At 45.1% G+C, this 18,280-nt stretch overlaps 1 protein-coding gene across 1 annotated transcript; it reads right to left on the minus strand.

Annotated features, from left to right (window-relative positions):
- Positions 1-6,846: 6,846 nt before the first annotated feature.
- LOC138675154 (aldo-keto reductase family 1 member C1-like) lies at positions 6,847-13,766 on the minus strand. The gene is made up of 5 exons (XM_069763162.1): positions 13,421-13,766; positions 13,218-13,334; positions 13,050-13,127; positions 12,840-12,962; positions 6,847-6,960 (listed from the first exon to the last, which is right to left on the minus strand). Exons 1-5 carry the CDS (start codon positions 13,649-13,651, stop codon positions 6,847-6,849), a joined length of 663 nt encoding a protein of 220 aa, XP_069619263.1. The 5' UTR covers positions 13,652-13,766.
- Positions 13,767-18,280: the final 4,514 nt, after the last annotated feature.

Below are 18,280 nucleotides of genomic sequence, written 5' to 3' on the forward strand. Positions count from 1 at the left end.
GGGGCGGCTGCAGACTGGTATTTGTAGCCGGGGGCGGGTAGGCCAATATCCATGGCCCCTCTCTAGGCTGTGAATATCAGCCCGCAGCTGTCTGCGTATCCTTTCTGGCTATAAAATATAGGGGAACCCCACGTCATTTTTTTTTTGGGGGGTCCCCCTATTTTAATAGCCAGTAAAGGCTACGCAGACAGCTGCGGGCTGATATTCATAGCAGGCTACAAATATTGGCCCCCAGCCGTCGGCTTTCCCCCTCTGGCGCAGAAAATTGTGCGGGAGCCCACGCCGTTTTTTTCCGCTTTTTTTTTTTAATTCAACGCTCATTAAGGCCTCTTTCACTCTTGGGTCGGTACGGGTCCGTGACTATGCGTCGGGCCGATGTACCGTCGCACGTTGTGAAATTTGTGCACGACGTGGGCAGAGGATGCAGTTTTTCAACGCATCCACTGCCCATTCTGAAGTGCAGGGAGGAGGGGGCGGAGTTTTTGCCACGCATGCGCGGTAGAAAATGGCGGGCGCGACGGCCAAGAAAATGTTCATTTGAATGTTTTTTCGTGCCGACGGTCCGCCAAAACACGACGGATCCGTTGCACGACGGATGCGACGGATGGCCACACGTCGCGTCCGTCGCTAATACAAGTCTATGGGTAAAACGCATCCTGCGAGCACATTTGCAGGATCCGTTTTTTTCCGCCGGATCCATTTTTTTCCGCAGGATCCATTTTTTTCTAACGGATCCGTTTTTTTCGGCCGGATCCGTTTTTTTTTGCACAGGATCTGTTTTTTCCACCGGATCCGTTTTTTTCCGCCGGATCTGTTTTTTCCGCAGGATCCGTTTTTTCCGCCAGATCCATTTTTTCTCATAGAGTTGTATTAGCGCCGGATTGCGCCTGATGGCCACACGTTTCATCCGTTTTTTGCAGGATCCATCAAAAAAGCTGTTTCCGCCGGACGGAAAAGACATACAGAGGAACGGTTTTTATGTCCGTCGAAAAAACACACAGCGACGGATCTAGCAAAAAACGGATGAAACGTTTGGCCATCAGGCGCACTCCGGCGCTACTACAACTCTATGGCCTCTTTTCCACTTGCGAGAAAAAAAACGGTCCGATTTACGGACCGGAAAAACCGATGTAACGTATGCGAGTGTCATGCGATTTTTTTTTATCGCAACATCCGTATGACATTCGTATTGCTGTCCGATTTTTACGCGCGGGTGTCCTTTGAAAAACCGGTAATTCAGCGCAGTGTACAGTAAAATCACACTGACAGGTTAGATTAGAGTAGATATATACACATAGAATAGGTATATATACATATATATGTCAGGGAGACACCTATATATATATATTTATATTTAATGCAGCGCTAGATAGCAGAAAAGCCGGTGTAAGGTACCAGGAAGAAGAGAGACTGTTAGGTACCAAAAAGGAGAGAGTGGACCCACTAGACCGTGATGACGATCCCCTCACGGGCGAGCTGACCAGATAGACCTCCCCCTATACAGGGAGAGTTAGGGGCAGAACCGCAAGGGACCATCGCCATGGAAGCTGGAGGGACCTAAAAGGGACGGAGGGAGGACCGAAGGGAGAAAACAGGAAACTAAGACTGGAAGAATAGGACTAACGGAATACCACAGGGAGACGGGATAGTAGAAACGAAGGAACCACTAGGACACTGGAACAATGGAGGAACTAAGGCTGCAGAGGAACAAGAATGGCGAGGGTACAATAACGGAAGCGACGAGGACTGCCGGAACACAGGAACCTGCAGGAGAGATACTGAGAAGGTCTGCGGAGACAAAACAGAGCACAGGATCAGGAAGAGGAAGAAGCACAAAACACACGTGCGGCCAGGAACACAAGGAAGAAACAAGTGAACATCAGGCACAGGGGTGAGATACAGCGAGGAAGACATAGGAACGCTGCGCCTTACTTCCGGGTGACGAGGGTCCTCCAGAATGATAGAGAGGACAGAGCCGAGAAAGACAGTAGAGGTTACAGGCGCGTGCGTACTGAAGAGAATCTGACGCGCGCGCGCCTGACAGCCAGCAGAGGTCGGGAGCGCGCGCTGATGAGAGGAAGCTGCAGGAGAGCTGCGCCGAGACCAGGTAAGTATGAGCAGCTGCAGGAGGCGGCGGCGTAACAACCGGTAATTCAATTGCCGGCTTTTCATTTCTCCTTCACAAACCCGACAGGATATGAGACATGGTTTACATACAGTAAACCATCTCATATCCCCTTTTAATTTGCATATTCCACAGTACTAATGTTAGTAGTGTGTATGTGCAAAATTTGGGCGCTCTAGCTATTAAATTAAAGGGTTAAATCGCGGAAAAAATTGGCGTGGGCTCCCGCACAACTTTCTCTGCCAGAAAGGTAAAGCCAGTGACTGAGGGCAGATATTAATAGCCTAGAGAGGGTCCATGGTTATTGGCTCCCCCCACCCCTGGCTAAAAACATCTGCCCCCAGCCACCCCAGAAAAGGCACATCTGGAAGATGTGCCTACTCTGAAACTTGGCCACTCTCTTCCCACTCCCGTGTAGCATTGGGATATGGGGTAATGAAGGGTTAATGTCACCTTGCACAATAGTAAGGTGACATTAAGCCAGATTAATAATGGAGAGGTGTCAATTATGACACCTATCCATTATTAATCCAATAGTATGAAATGGTTAAAAAACACACACACATTATTACAAAGTATTTTAATGAAATAAATACACAGGTTTTTGTAATATTTTATTATACTGGTAATCCACCTGAAGACCCTCGTTCTGTAAAAAAGGTAAAATAAAAAAACAACAATATCCCATTACTTCCGATGATCAGTCTCGTCCCACGCTGTAAATCCATCTGAAGGGGTTAACTAATTTTACAAGCAGAAGCTCTGCTAATGCAGCTGTGCTCCTGCCTGTAAAACCCCGTGCTATGAATACCAGCCCTCAGCTGTCTGCGTAGCCTTTACTGGCTATTAAAATAGGGGAACCCTCCAAAAAAATGATGTGGGGTCCCCCTATATTTTATAGCCAGAAAGGCTACGCAGACAGCTGCGGGCTGATATTCATAGCCTAGAGAGGGGCCATGGATATTGGCCCCCGGCTATAAATACCAGTCTGCAGCCGCCCCAGAAATGGCGCATCTGTACTTAGCCCCTCTCTTCCCACTCCCGTGTAGTGGTGGGATATGGGGTAATAAGTGGTTAACGTCACCTTGCTATTGTAAGGTGACATTAAGCCGGGTTAATAACGGAAAGGCGTCAATAAGACGCCTATCCATTATTAATCCAACAGTAAGAAAGGGTTAATAAAACACGCACACATTCGGAAAAAAGTATTTTAATATTCTTCATTTAACCATACTTACCATACTTCAGCGCCTGCAAAAAACGTAAAATAATAAACCGTATACTACCTGTCCGCAGTAGTCCAATTAATAACGAGTGTCCCACGACGATCTCCCCTATAGAACAGTGACATCGGGTGATGTCACTGCTCTATAAGACCCTCAGTGACACACTGACAGGAGACAATGGCTCCTGCAGTGTATCACTGAGGTTGCTAAGGTTCAAAGTCTCACTTTATGGCAATTGCTGCGTGAGAAAATTTCTCATACAGCAATGCCAAAAGTGAGGCTAGGGACTTTTTTTTTACAGCAGCGGACGAATACCTTCCTCTCGTCATTGTGTTTCTGGGGCCCCTGGAAAGCGGTTGCAACAGCTGCTGCTGCTGCTCTCCACGGGAGATCATCGTGGGACACTCGTGGATTTCTGCGGACAGGGAGTATATTGGTTGTTTGTTATTTTCATATTTTTTACAGATGACACTGGTTTCGGGGATCAAAATGACAAGTTATGGCGAGTATGAACTCTATGTTTAATGTACTGTATGTCATGTGTGAATGTACTGTATGGAGTATGTATGGAGCATGTATGGAGCATGTATGGAGTATGTATGGAGCATGTATGGAGCATGTATGGAGCATGTATGGAGTATGTATGGAGCATATATGGAGTATGTATAGAGTATGGAGTATGTATGGAGCATGTATGGAGCATGTATGGAGTATGTATAGAGTATGGAGTATGTATGGAACATGTATGGAGCATGTATGGAGCATGTATGGAGCATGTATGGAGTATGTATGGAGCATGTATGGAGTATGTATAGAGTATGGAGTATGTATGGAGCATGTATGGAGCATGTATGGAGCATGTATGGAGTATGTATGGAGTATGTATGGAGCATGTATGGAGTATGTATGGAGCATGTAGGGAGCATGTATGGAGTATGTATGGAGCATGTATGGAGTATGTATGGAGTATGTATAGAGTATGGAGTATGTATGGAGCATGTATGGAGCATGTATGGAGCATGTATGGAGCATGTATGGAGTATGTATAGAGTATGGAGTATGTATGGAACATGTATGGAGCATGTATGGAGTATGTATGGAGCATGTATGGAGTATGTATAGAGTATGGAGTATGTATGGAGCATGTATGGAGCATGTATGGAGCATGTATGGAGTATGTATGGAGTATGTATGGAGCATGTATGGAGTATGTATGGAGTATGTATGGAGTATGTATGGAGTATGTATGGAGCATGTATGGAGCATGTATGGAGTATGTATGGAGCATGTATGGAGTATGTATAGAGTATGGAGTATGTATGGAGTATGTATGGAGTATGTATGGAGCATGTATGGAGCATGTATGGAGCATGTATGGAGTATGTATGGAGCATGTATGGAGCATGTATGGAGCATGTATGTAGTATGTATGGAGCATGTATGGAGCATGTATGGAGCATGTATGGAGTATGTGTGGAGCATGTATAGAGTATGGAGTATGTATGGAGTATGTTTGGAGTATGTATGGAGCATGTATGGAGCATGTATGGAGTATGTATGGAGTATGTATGGAGTATGTATGGAGTATGTATGGAGTATGTATGGAGTATGTATGGAGCATGTATGGAGCATGTATGGAGTATGTATGGAGTATGTATGGAGCATGTATGGAGCATGTATGGAGCATGTATGGAGTATGTATAGAGTATGGAGTATGTATGGAGTATGTATGGAGCATGTATGGAGCATGTATGGAGTATGTATGGAGCATGTATGGAGCATGTATGGAGTATGTATGGAGTATGTATAGAGTATGGAGTATGTATGGAGCATGTATGGAGCATGTATGGAGTATGTATGGAGTATGTATAGAGTATGGAGTATGTATAGAGTATGTATGGAGCATGTATGGAGCATGTATGGAGTATGTATGGAGTATGTATAGAGTATGGAGTATGTATGGAGCATGTATGGAGTATGTATGGAGCATGTATGGAGTATGTATAGAGTATGGAGTATGTATGGAGCATGTATGGAGTATGTATGGAGCATGTATGGAGTATGTATAGAGTATGGAGTATGTATGGAGTATGTATGGAGCATGTATGGAGTATGTATGGAGCATGTATGGAGCATGTATGGAGCATGTATGGAGCATGTATGGAGTATGTATGGAGCATGTATGGAGCATGTATGGAGCATGTATGGAGCATGTATGGAGCATGTATGGAGCATGTATGGAGCATGTATAGAGTATGGAGTATGTATGGAGCATGTATGGAGCATGTATGGAGCATGTATGGAGCATGTATGGAGTATGTATGGAGTATGTACGGAGTATTTTTTTTTTTCATTCAACACATTAGCCGGATGATGGGACTACTACTCTCCCATCATTGGCTAATGTGTCAATCACTGTCAGTGTAGTAGGCATCGTTCGATGGGACTTGTAGTTCCATCGGACGATGCCCGCACTGAGACACCTCGCACAGAGACACGCCGCACGCCACAGAGACCCCCGCACGTCCCGCAGAGACCCCCGCACGCCCCGCAGAGACCCCGCCCGCCGCACAGAGAGCCCGCCCACCACAGGGACCCCGCCCGCCCCGCAGAGACCCCCTCACGCCCCGGAGAGACCCCCGCACACCCCACAGAGACCCCCGTACGCACCGCAGAGACCCCACCCGCCGCACAGAGACCCCCCCCCGCAGCACAGACACCCCACACACCCCGCAGAGACCCCCGCACGCCGCACAGACCCCAGAGAGCCCCGGTAGGCAGGTACACATCCCTGGCAGGCCCGCACAGACACTCAGTGTCCGCCCACACACCGCCCACACTCTTCCCCCCTCCGGAACAGGATGTTTAAGGACAGAAAGGGCTTATTTACATTACGATATTTGTGTCCCATTGACTTGCATTGGTATCGGGTATCGGTATCGGCGATATCCAATATTTTTTGGATATCGGCTGATCCAATCCGATACTGATACTTCTGGGTATCGGAAGGTATCGCTCAACACTAATTCTTGTACATAGGGGCAGTATTATAGTAGTTATATTCTTGTACATAGGAGCAGTATTATAGTAGTTATATTCTTGTACATAGGGGCAGTATTATAGTAGTTATATTCTTATACATAGGGGCAGTATTATAATAGTTATATTCTTGTATATAGGGGCAGTATTATAGTAGTTATAATTTTGTATATAGGAGCAGTATTATAGAAGTTATATTCTTATATATAGGAGCAGTATTATAGTAGTTATATTCTTATATATAGGAGCAGTATTATAGTAGTTATATTCTTATATATAGGAGCAGTATTATAGTAGTTATATTCTTATATATAGGAGCAGTATTATAGTAGTTATATTCTTATATATAGGAGCAGTATTATAGTAGTTATATTCAGTATTATTGCAATAATATTATATCTGCCTCCTTTTTTCTTGGACCTCATCATCACATATAATAATACAATGTTCTTGTTCTTACCAGCCCTCTATTCTGCCGGACCCCAGTACACTGTATCCGACCAGCACGATATCATGAGATTTGCAGAACGCCAGTAATTTGCTCTGATTGAGGAATATGTGACATTCTACCTGTGCAGAGATATAATGGCTCATTACTATATATAATAGTGTGGATAAGATGCAATAATTTAAAGAATATTTCACTCTAAACAACATATTGATGGTAAAATATTACAACTTGGCTGTTTGTTTTTTTACAAACAGCGCCACAACTGTCTATGGGTTATATCTGGTATTGCAGCTCCATTAATGTGGAAGGGGCTATACAGGTCCTTCTCAAAAAATTAGCATATAGTGTTAAATTTCATTATTTACCATAATGTAATGATTACAATTAAACTTTCATATATTATAGATTCATTATCCACCAACTGAAATTTGTCAGGTCTTTTATTGTTTTAATACTGATGATTTTGGCATACAACTCCTGATAACCCAAAAAACCTGTCTCAATAAATTAGCATATTTCACCCATCCAATCAAATAAAAGTGTTTTTTAATAACAAACAAAAAAACCATCAAATAATAATGTTCAGTTATGCACTCAATACTTGGTCGGGAATCCTTTGGCAGAAATGACTGCTTCAATGCGGCGTGGCATGGAGGCAATCAGCCTGTGACACTGCTGAGATGTTATGGAGGCCCAGGATGCTTCAATAGCGGCCTTAAGCTCATCCAGAGTGTTGGGTCTTGCGTCTCTCAACTTTCTCTTCACAATATCCCACAGATTCTCTATGGGGTTCAGGTCAGGAGAGTTGGCAGGCCAATTGAGCACAGTAATACCATGGTCAGTAAACCATTTACCAGTGGTTTTGGCACTGTGAGCAGGTGCCAGGTCGTGCTGAAAAAATGAAATCTTCATCTCCATAAAGCATTTCAGCCGATGGAAGCATGAAGTGCTCCAAAATCTCCTGATAGCTAGCTGCATTGACCCTGCCCTTGATGAAACACAGTGGACCAACACCAGCAGCTGACATGGCACCCCACACCATCACTGACTGTGGGTACTTGACACTGGACTTCAGGCATTTTGGCATTTCCTTCTCCCCAGTCTTCCTCCAGACTCTGGCACCTTGATTTCCGAATGACATGCAAAATTTGCTTTCATCAGAAAAAAGTACTTGGGACCACTTAGCAACAGTCCAGTGCTGCTTCTATGTAGCCCAGGTCAGGCGCTTCTGCCGCTGTTTATGGTTCAAAAGTGGCTTTACCTGGGGAATGCGGCACCTGTAGCCCATTTCCTGCACACGCCTGTGCACGGTGGCTCTGGATGTTTCCACACCAGACTCAGTCCACTGCTTCCTCAGGTTCCCCAAGGTCTGGAATCGGTCCTTCTCCACAATCTTCCTCAGGGTCCGGTCTCCTCTTCTCGTTGTACAGCGTTTTCGGCCACATTGTTTCCTTCCAACAGACTTACCATTGAGGTGCCTTGATACAGCACTCTGGGAACAGCCTATTTGTTGAGAAATTTCTTTCTGGGTCTTACCCTCTTGCTTGAGGGTGTCAATGATGACCTTCTTGACATCTGTCAGGTCGCTAGTCTTACCCATGATGGGGGTTTTGAGTAATGAACCCGGCAGGGAGTTTATACAAGCCTCAGGTATCTTTTGCATGTGTGTAGAGTTAATTAGTTGATTCAGAAGATTAGAGTAATAGGTCGTTTAGAGAACCTTTTCTTGATATGCTAATTTATTGAGACAGGTTTTTTGGGTTATCAGGAGTTGTATGCCAAAATCATCAGTATTAAAACAATAAAAGACCTGACAAATTTCAGTTGGTGGATAATGAATCTATAATATATGAAAGTTTAATTGTAATCATTACATTATGGTAAATAATGAAATTTAACACTATATGCTAATTTTTTGAGAAGGACCTGTAATACGGGACCCTGTCACCACCATATAACATATAGTAACATAGTAACATAGTTAGTAAGGCCGAAAAAAGACATTTGTCCATCCAGTTCAGCCTATATTCCATCATAATAAATCCCCAGATCTACATCCTTCTACAGAACCTAATTGTATGATACAATATTGTTCTGCTCCAGGAAGACATCCAGGCCTCTCTTGAACCCCCCGACTGAGTTCGCCATCACCACCTCCTCAGGCAATAGGACATAGAGAGATGACAGGTCCTACACAGGATTAAAAGTTTCCAGCAATAAATGCGGAATCAATCCGGGATAGAGTATCCTAAAGAAGCTGTTCAACAATCTATAAGACAGCAACTAACTCTATACCACCGGACGCATATAGACACAATAGACAGTAGTCAGCATGTACTGTAAAATATGCTTCCTGTACTAATAAATAAACAGGAATGGTCTCACCAATTCCGTGGGCAGGCAAGGGAGCACCGGATATTCTTTTAGTCAAGCGGACATCCGGACCGTGAAGAGATGACAGTCCCTATGTCAATCCCTAGGGGGCTACGATAAACTATCCCCCGAGCTCCCGCCCTTACAAGGGCAGTCCACATCTACCCCTGTAAACACATATGCCCTGCACTCTCCCTGTGTTGTCCCGACGCGTTTCTTCCAAGCTCAAGTCATCAGGGGACTCGCTTGTGTAAGGGGATTAAGTGCAAATAACAGAGGGACAAAAGGTCCTGCCCCCCCTCTATGCTGTCCTGCAAAGAATGAGGGGTTAGGGCAATTCTTAAATAGGAAGTGTGAAATGTCACGCCCCCAACAAAGGGCCAACTGAATGCTAAGCAGCTGAAAGTAGTTAGGGTAGAAGCTGATGGCGGCGCACTGTATAATTCATACCAGAAGTAATGCGGCACTAGATAAACCACCAGATATACATAATAAGACACTCACAGGTCCGGTGATGTCACCCGCCCAGCCACATGTGGAGCACACGAATCCAATACAGGAGAGGTATTTCCGGTGCTACGTCCCGAAACCGGAAGTCCACGTTACCATGACGACCCAGTAATGCGTGCCCAAGATAACATTCATGCACGCTGTAAACTGCATAGGAAGTGGACCCCAGCGCTCCATAGGCACCCCAGTATACATAAAGATGAAATACTCACACACGATGTCACATACTGGAACCCTGTGTGGCGTGTGTCTAAAAGGTACTTCCGGTCCCGAGTCCCAGAACCGGAAGTATACGCTGCCTAGCGACCACACTATACACGCTACGGGATACGCTCACCAAAACAATAAGGTCCTTAACACAAAAGGAAGAAGCGGTCCAAAAGAGCAATGTATAGCGCTGTAAGTGAGAATAACACTAAATGAGGCTAGACATACCAAGACCGGAACTGCTACGTTACTATGAGGGCATTGAATGTTTATAGCTACAAAGCCGGAAATGATGGTTACCTAGTGACCAGACGGCACGCAGAGTAATCGAAACTAGCCGCTGTGCCAAAGAGATGGCGCTAAGCATCACAAATGAATGGCAAACAATGTGACACTACTAATGTATATATCCTCCGATTCTTCAAGGTGGTGCAGTATAATTACCACCTATATAACCGAGTGCCCAAAGAAAGGTTTATGACAGCACAGTATGAAGTGGAATCAAGGTGATCTGTCAATAGATTAAGATGACAGAAAAAATGCTGAGTGCAGTATATGAATTCCACTAAGGACATGTATGCTAACTTAGAAACCTTAACAAGAAATAGTAAGTGCAGCTACATGATCAGCAACCAATATATAAAGAAAAATACCCCAACTACCCATGATGTACCGGCCACGCAAAAAGAAGCGCCCAAACAAAAACAGAAATGGTAAATAGCATATTATATTGTAAATATAGCGAATCCCATAACTATTTGGATGACATAATAAAGGATGTTGGCACAACGTACTAAAAAACTGTACAAACACAGAAAGAAGGCTAAAGGAAAAGGAGGTCAGGAGGCTCCTCAAACAAAGCAACTATAATTGATCTAATCATTAAGGCCATGTGGGCTCACAGTATTCAAATAAAAGGTCCACTTGGCCTCTTGTTGTAACAATACACGATCCCAGTCACCTCCCCGTATTGGCCTATTGACCTTTTCGATGGCTATAAATTTAAGGTGGCTAGGTTGGCCACCATGCAGATGATTAATATGCCGGGCTAAAGAGGTGTCTCTCTTATGTTCCACATCGCCAATGTGTTCACCAACACGTCGCTTGAATTCTCTGATAGTCTTTCCGATATACTCGGCGCCACAGGAGCAGGAAGCCCTATACACAACTCCTCTATTACTGCAATTCATAAATTGTTTGATGGTGTAACTCTTACCCGTAACATTACTTGTGAAGCTTTTACCTACTTCAATATAACGACAGATGGTACAGTGTCCACACTTAAAACACCCCGTAACATCACTTCTAAGCCAGGTCTCGGCCACAGGGCTAGTGAAGTGACTGCGGACCAATCTATCGTTTAAGGAGCGGGACTTTCTATAAGTAATTGCAGGGGAGTCACTGAGATACTGAGAAATGTCCTGATCCATACGCAGAATCGGCCAATGTTTTTGAATAATACGCCTCACGTAATTTGCCCCATTGTCAAAGGTAGTAATGAAGCGAACAGAATCCTGTTCTTGTGTTCTAGCAGTGGGATTTAACAAGCTTGTTCTATCCCTTCTTTTTGCCTCATGGTAGGCCTTTGTGAGGGTTTTAGAGGGATAACCTCTATCCTGAAAGTTCCTTCACAATTCCTTGGCCTCACGTTCAAAAGTGGCATCCTCAGAACAGTTCCTCCGGACCCTAAGGTACTGCCCCTTAGGGATACCCCTCTTGAGGTGTTCAGGATGATGACTACTCCAATGGAGAAGGGCATTAGTGGCCGTAGGTTTTTTGTACGTAGAGGTGACCAGATTACCATCACTGCCCTTCGTGATGAGAATATCCAGAAAGGGCAATGAGGTAGGCTCAATCACAGAAGTGAAAAAGAGGCCAATGTCATTGTGATTGAGCTTCTTAACAAAGTTGTCAAAGTCACTGGTAGAGCCAAAACAAACGAGAAAGACATCATCTATGTATCGTGTCCAGATCTCTGAGACACGATACATAGAAAAAACCCCACTCTCAGACTCATCCCTCCAAACCACAGTCTCCTCCCACCAGCCGAGGAAGATGTTGGCATAGGCCGGGGCACAAGGGCTCCCCATGGCCGTCCCCCTCAGCTGGCGGTAGGTCCTGCGGTTGAACACAAAAGTGTTATGGGTGAGGCAGAAACGAAGCAATTTCAAAACGAACAAGTTATGCTCCTGAAATTGACATCCCCTCATTTGTAAGAAATACTGCACTGCCTCCAGACCCTTTGCATGGGGCATAGATGAATATAGGGCCTCAACGTCGATACTTGCAAGATATGCTTGTGGATCGACCATGAGGCCCTCGAGGCGTCGAAGCAAATCGGGGGTATCCTTGACAAAAGATTGTAATGAAGAGACAAACGTACTCAGTATACGATCCAAATAAATGCCCGCATTTTGACAAAGACTGCCTATCCCAGATACGAAAGGCCGACCCTTGAGAGGGTCAAGGCCTTTATGTACCTTGGGAAGGCAGTAAAAAGTGGCGGTAACAGGATGTTGTGGGAGAATAAAGTCAAATTCAGTCTTATTAATTACTCCACTCTCCAAACCCTCCTGCAAAATCAAGCGGAGTTCCTCACAATACTCCCTCATAGGATCATGTGCGAGGATCTCATAGGAGTTTCTATCAGCCAGTATGGATTCACACATTTGTTGGTAATGGGCAGTATCAAGGATGACGATGTTGCCACCCTTATCTGAGGGTTTAATAGCTATGGAATCATCATGTTCGAGACGATTAATTGCCTCCATCTCTCTTCTGGAGCAATTAAAATTGCACGACACACCTGTAGGGAAGAATGTCTGTGTTTCTTTTTTTAAATTACAAGTTTTTCTAATTTTTTAGGATATTTATGTGCGATTGATCCTTACTGGTCGGTGATATGTACCTGGTTGCACACTGGTTTGTACTTCAGTCTTGACATGTTGAGAATCAGCTCCAGTTGCCGGCGGTTAAAATTGGAGACTCCGATGGATCGGACGAGGCCGGCGTCTCTGCACGCTTCCATAGCCTAGAGGTTATGGTAAGATAATTAGAGAGATGTTCCATCCGAAAATGAGAATCTTACCTGTCACCCATAATCTTTCATATATTTTACCTTCCATGTTTCTCGGATATCTGTGTTATGAAAAACCAATTTCCCATTTTCATCTGTGGGAGAGGGATCATCTCCGGGCTGGAGGGGAAGAAAAAAGAGTTCACATATAATGTCTTCTGATCTGATCTGATTGGGAGCTGCGGCCGATCCACACATATATCGACAAACCTTGAACTCCACAGGGTGGTGGATCAGGAAGAGATCCATGTAATCCAGCTGCAGATCCTTCAGAGATTTCTCCAGCCCCAGTCGGACCCTCTCTAGAGTGTGGTTATTGCCCCAAAGCTGCAGAATAAATTAAAAACCTGTAACAACTCGTCATCGCCACCTACTGGCCATGTTAAACTGAAATGAATATTTTGATTGGTCACCTTCCCAGTGTAAAAAATGTCTTCTCTCTTCACAGTCCCATCCGCAATCTTTGATCTAACGGCTTGGCCGACCTGGACCTCATTCTGATATAAAATGGCGCAGTCGATGTGGCGGTATCCAGCGTCAATGGCGACCTTGGTGCACTCACCCGCCTGTTCCAAGGTGTACTTAGCCTGATAGAATGCAATTTTGATAAATCTCATTGTTTCCCTGTCGGGTAAATGGAACATGGGGTGATGGCGCGGTGTCTCAAATGGGGGAACATTGCGGTGGCGAGAGACCAGCAGTAATGCCGCTTTGCTTTGGATTCAGTGGAGCAGCCGCTACTTTATGTCTGATGCACTCACCGTGTTCACCCCAGTGCCAAATCTGATCACCGGCATTTTATTCCCATCGATCAGCACCACGTAGGAGTCCGGCTTCAGAGCCATGGTGTAATGTGTCCCAGTGTCTCGCAGTGCACAAGGTGCTGCCTGTATTTTATCTAGTCCTTCCACAACCGTACAACCCATCCTATAGGTCAGTGATGGCGGATGCCTATTTGGCAGAGATTCTGCAGCATCATTAGTTAGTAGCTACATAAACACATGTGATGGGAAAAATGAAGGGAGATGTCACGGGGAAACTGCAGAAGGATGTGTCTTCCTGATTGTTTTATAAGAAGTAAATAAGAAAAAATAAACAGAAAACATAAAGCATGAGAAAATAAGAAAAAAAAAACCATAAAGCATGAACGAATCTGCCCTTAAAGGGGAAAAGTTCACTCCTGATCCAACATAAGCACCAAACTGGAACAGCATGATCCAGAGTGTCAATGAGAGCGGATCACCAACCAGGATCACAAGTGTCAGTCATAAAGGATAAACTTTAATGATCCCGAGTGTCAATCGCAACAAATCATCATCCAGAAATTCTGAGTGTTGATCATAGTAACCATGATCAAGACTGTCGACCAGACTGATTCAAAATTTGCAATCTATAGTGTGGGAATAGACAGGATCAACATTCATGATTCAATCAGACTGGATCAAACATCTTCAGTGGGTACAGAAAGTATTCAGACCCTGTTAGGTGTCAAGTTCCCACCTCTGATGAATCTTGAACCATCTCCACTGTGGTCTCCCATTCTTCTCCAGCTGCAGTGGAGCCTGCTCAGCAGAGACGTCGGTCCCAGGCTGATACTGGGCGACTGGTTGCTACTGTTCTTCCAGGCTCTGCCTTTGGAGCCAGCGCTGATCAGCAGCAAGCAGATCTTTCTGGGACTAAGTCCTGCTTTTCCCATACTGGGCATGCCCATGGGACGACCTCCCATTGGAGGGCGGGGGTCACATGCGCAGGTCCTGAAGCGATTCCTGTTGGACCACTAGGAAGGTCCTTGAGTGCTAAAACTATAAAAGGCTAGTATCAAACCTATATTATGAGCTCAGCGCCAGTGTGGTCATGGTTGTATTGGTCAGGGTTTGACTGAAATAAGCCCCTAGAATACCGGCACCTCCGATGAGGAGTTTTGTGTATGTAGATTCAGGGCTGGCGTATAGCCATTAAAATTCTGGCTCCACCGGAGAGGAGTTGCTCGTGTGCTATTCTGACTGCATGACCACTGTTGGCTCTATTAGGAAGCCGTAATCTCCTGTCAGGTTAACAGGGCATGGCATTCTCTTTTCGTAGTGAATCTGTGAATTAACAGAGTTCGCTTATACCGCCATATAGTACCGCCTGTTACTAGCAGCAGGTTTCTCTCCTGCACGGTGGACCCAGGGTTGCGAACGCACCTACTGTCTCATATATATATATATATATATATATATATATATTCGGTGCGTTCTGCCAATCCTAATAGACCCCTTTAAATTTTTCACTCTTAGTTTCATTGCAGCCATTTGGTAAATTAAAAAAGTCCATTTTTTTTCACATTAATGTAAACTCCGCACCCCATCTTGACTGAAAAAAGCAGAAATGTAGAAATTTTTGGAAATGTAATAAAAATGAAAAACTGAAATATCACATGGTAATAAGTATTCAGCCCCTTTGCTCAGACACTCATATGTAAGTCACATGCTGTCCATTACCTTGTGATCCACCTTGAGATGGTTCTACTCCTTCATTGGAGTCCAGCTGTGTGTAATTAAACTGATAGGACTTGATTTGGAGCGGCGCACACCTGTCTATATAAGACCTCACAGCTCACAGTGCATGTCAGACCAAATGAGAATCATGAGGCCAAAGGAACTGGCCAAGGAGCTCAGAGACAGAATTGTGGCAAGTAACAGATCTGGCCAAGGTTACAACAGAATTTCTGCAGGACTCAAGGCTCCTAAGAGCACAGTGGCCTCCATAATCCTTAAATGGAAGAAGTTTGGGACCACCAGAAGTCTTCCTAGACCTTGCTGTCCAGCCAAACTGAGCAATCGTGGGAGAAGAGCCTTGGTGAGAGAGGTAAAGAAGAACCTCAAGATCACTGTGGCTGAGCTCCAGAGATGCAGTAGGGAGATGGGAGAAAGTTCCACAAAGTCAACTATCACTGCAGCCTCCACCAGTCGGGCCTTTATGGCAGAGTGGCCCAACGGAAGCCTCTTCTCAGTGCAAGACATATGAATGCCCACATAGAGTTTGCTAAAAAACACATGAAGGACTCCCAGACTATGAGAAATAAGATTCTCTGGTCTGATGAGACGATGATAGACCTTTTTGGTGATAATTCTAAGTGGTATGTGTGGAGAAAACCAGGCACTGCTCATCACCTGCCCAACACAATCCCAACAATGAAACATGGTGGAGGAAGCATCATGCTATGGGTTTTTTTTTCAGCTGCAGGGACAGGACGACTGGTTGTCATTGAAGGAAACATGGATGCGGCCAAGTACAGAGATATCCTGGATGTAAACCTCTTTCAGAGTGCTCTGGACCTCAGACTTGGCCAAAGGTTCACCTTCCAAGAGGACAATGACCCTAAGCACACAGCTAAAATAACAAAGGAGCAGCTTCAGAACAACTCTGTGACCATTCCTGACTGGCCCAACCAGAGCCCGGACCTAAACCCAACTGAGCATCTCTGGAGAGACCTGAAAACGGCTGTCCACCAACGTTCACCATCCAACCTCACTGGGCTGGAGAGGATCTGCAAGGAAGAGTGTCCGAGGATCCCCAAATCCAGGGGTGAAAAACTTATTGCCTCATTCCCAAGAAGAGCAGCATGGTCGCTCAGTGTTTAGCACTGCAGTCTTGCAGTGCTGGAGTCCTGGGTTCAAATCCCACCAAGGACAACATCTGTAAAGAGTTTGTGTGGGTTTTCTTCCAGGTACTCTGTTTTCCTCCCACATTCCAAAGACATACTGATAGGGAATTTAGATTGTGAGCCCCATCAGGGACAGTGATGATATGTGTGCAAACTGTAAAGCGCTGTGGAATATGTTAGCGCTATATAAAAATAAAGATTATTGTTTTTAAGTCTCTTGGCCGTACTATCTCAAAAGGGTGCTTCTACTCAATACTGGACAAAGGGTCTGAATACTTATGACCATGATATTTCAGTTTATCGTTTTTAATAAATCTGCAAAAATTACTACATTTCTGTTTTTTTTTCAGTCAAGATGGGGTGCAAAGTGTACAATAATGAGAAAAAATTTTTCCAAATGGCTGTGTAACGCCCGCCAGAGCCGTGGGGTACTCGGTTCCAGGTCCGGTACTTAAAGGAATGTGTCATGGCGGCAGCGCCCTGGTCCGTGGACCTGGGAGCCCATGTTAAAGGAAAAGTCTTTAAGGGGGTTATGTGAATAAAGCTGGTTCATGATGCCACCTGTGGTAGTACTCAGTCAGGGGTGACAGACGCTGCTTAAAGGTGTCCTCTGTGGTGATGTTGTGGCAGCAGGGATGGTATGGCTTCCCACAGGTGAAGCTGGATCCCCAGGGCTCCCGCTGTAGTAGGGACAGATGGTAGATGGTATAGAAAGAAACAGAGGACGCAAGTTGCAGTCTCTTTACCTCTTTACTGTAGAATTCAGGCAGCCGCAGTCCAGGGAACCGAATCACAGGTAATGGTATGGTCCGGCCGGCCAGCTTGAAAGCGAATCTGGAATCCCCCTAACCAGGTGGAGTTGGAAGCCTTCCTTCTAGCGCCGAGTTGTAGTCCCTTGCTGCCTTAGGCCTCACACAAGGTCCTCATGTTTTGTCTCTGTCCCCGTTGAGGTAGGACACTAACCCGCATGACAGGTAACTCGAGCCTTTTTACAGGATCTCTATCACGACCCGAGCTCTAAGCGTTACTGTGTCTTCAGGTGTCTATGGTGGACAGTTGACTTGCAATCTGCTGTCCGCCGGTTTCTGCCTTGGGGCATAGAGTTACGGCCACAACCTTGGTCTTCCGGCTACCATTTTCATGCGCTTCAGCATGGAGGTAGCCCAGTCGCAGGTAACCCCCAGCTCCTCCTTCTCCTTTGCTCCTTTCCCTCCTTCACGCTCTCTACAGCTTGTTCCGTCCTTTTCTCTCTCTCTCCTTTCCAGGAGCTGCAGCACCTCACATGGCTGCACGGCCCCTCCTTTCCTCTCTTCTCTGTCCCTCTGACAGACTAGCTCACTGATTTGTGACAGACTGACTACTTTCCCTCCATCCAGAGTATATATAGGGGAGCCACTCAGAAACTGGATCAGAACTCCCCCTTCTGGCCTGGAGTAAGAACATGTTGCATGTTTGTGAATACATGATAAAAGGGATTCTTCCTCACTTCCAAGCATGACATCACTCTCCCTGTGAGGAAAGCAATGCCACTGTAACAACCAGGAACATGGGGTGTTACACTTCCGTCCTGTTAAATCCAGTACTCCTGGACTGGGAAACAAAAAGACAATAACAGGTTAAAAGA

Source organism: Ranitomeya imitator, chromosome 4, assembly GCF_032444005.1.
Source record: "Ranitomeya imitator isolate aRanImi1 chromosome 4, aRanImi1.pri, whole genome shotgun sequence".
NCBI classification, from domain to species: domain Eukaryota; kingdom Metazoa; phylum Chordata; class Amphibia; order Anura; family Dendrobatidae; genus Ranitomeya; species Ranitomeya imitator.

Excerpts from the sequence above, each read along its gene's own strand:
- LOC138675154 (XM_069763162.1), bottom strand. The coding sequence starts at position 13,651 with ATGTTCCATTTACCCGACAGGGAAACAATGAGATTTATCAAAATTGCA. Across the intron at positions 13,335-13,420 it reads ACATTTTTTACACTGGGAAG|CTTTGGGGCAATAACCACAC; the intron begins GTGACCAATCAA and ends TTTATTCTGCAG. Across the intron at positions 6,961-12,839 it reads ACAAACCAGTGTGCAACCAG|GTAGAATGTCACATATTCCT; the intron begins GTACATATCACC and ends ATCTCTGCACAG.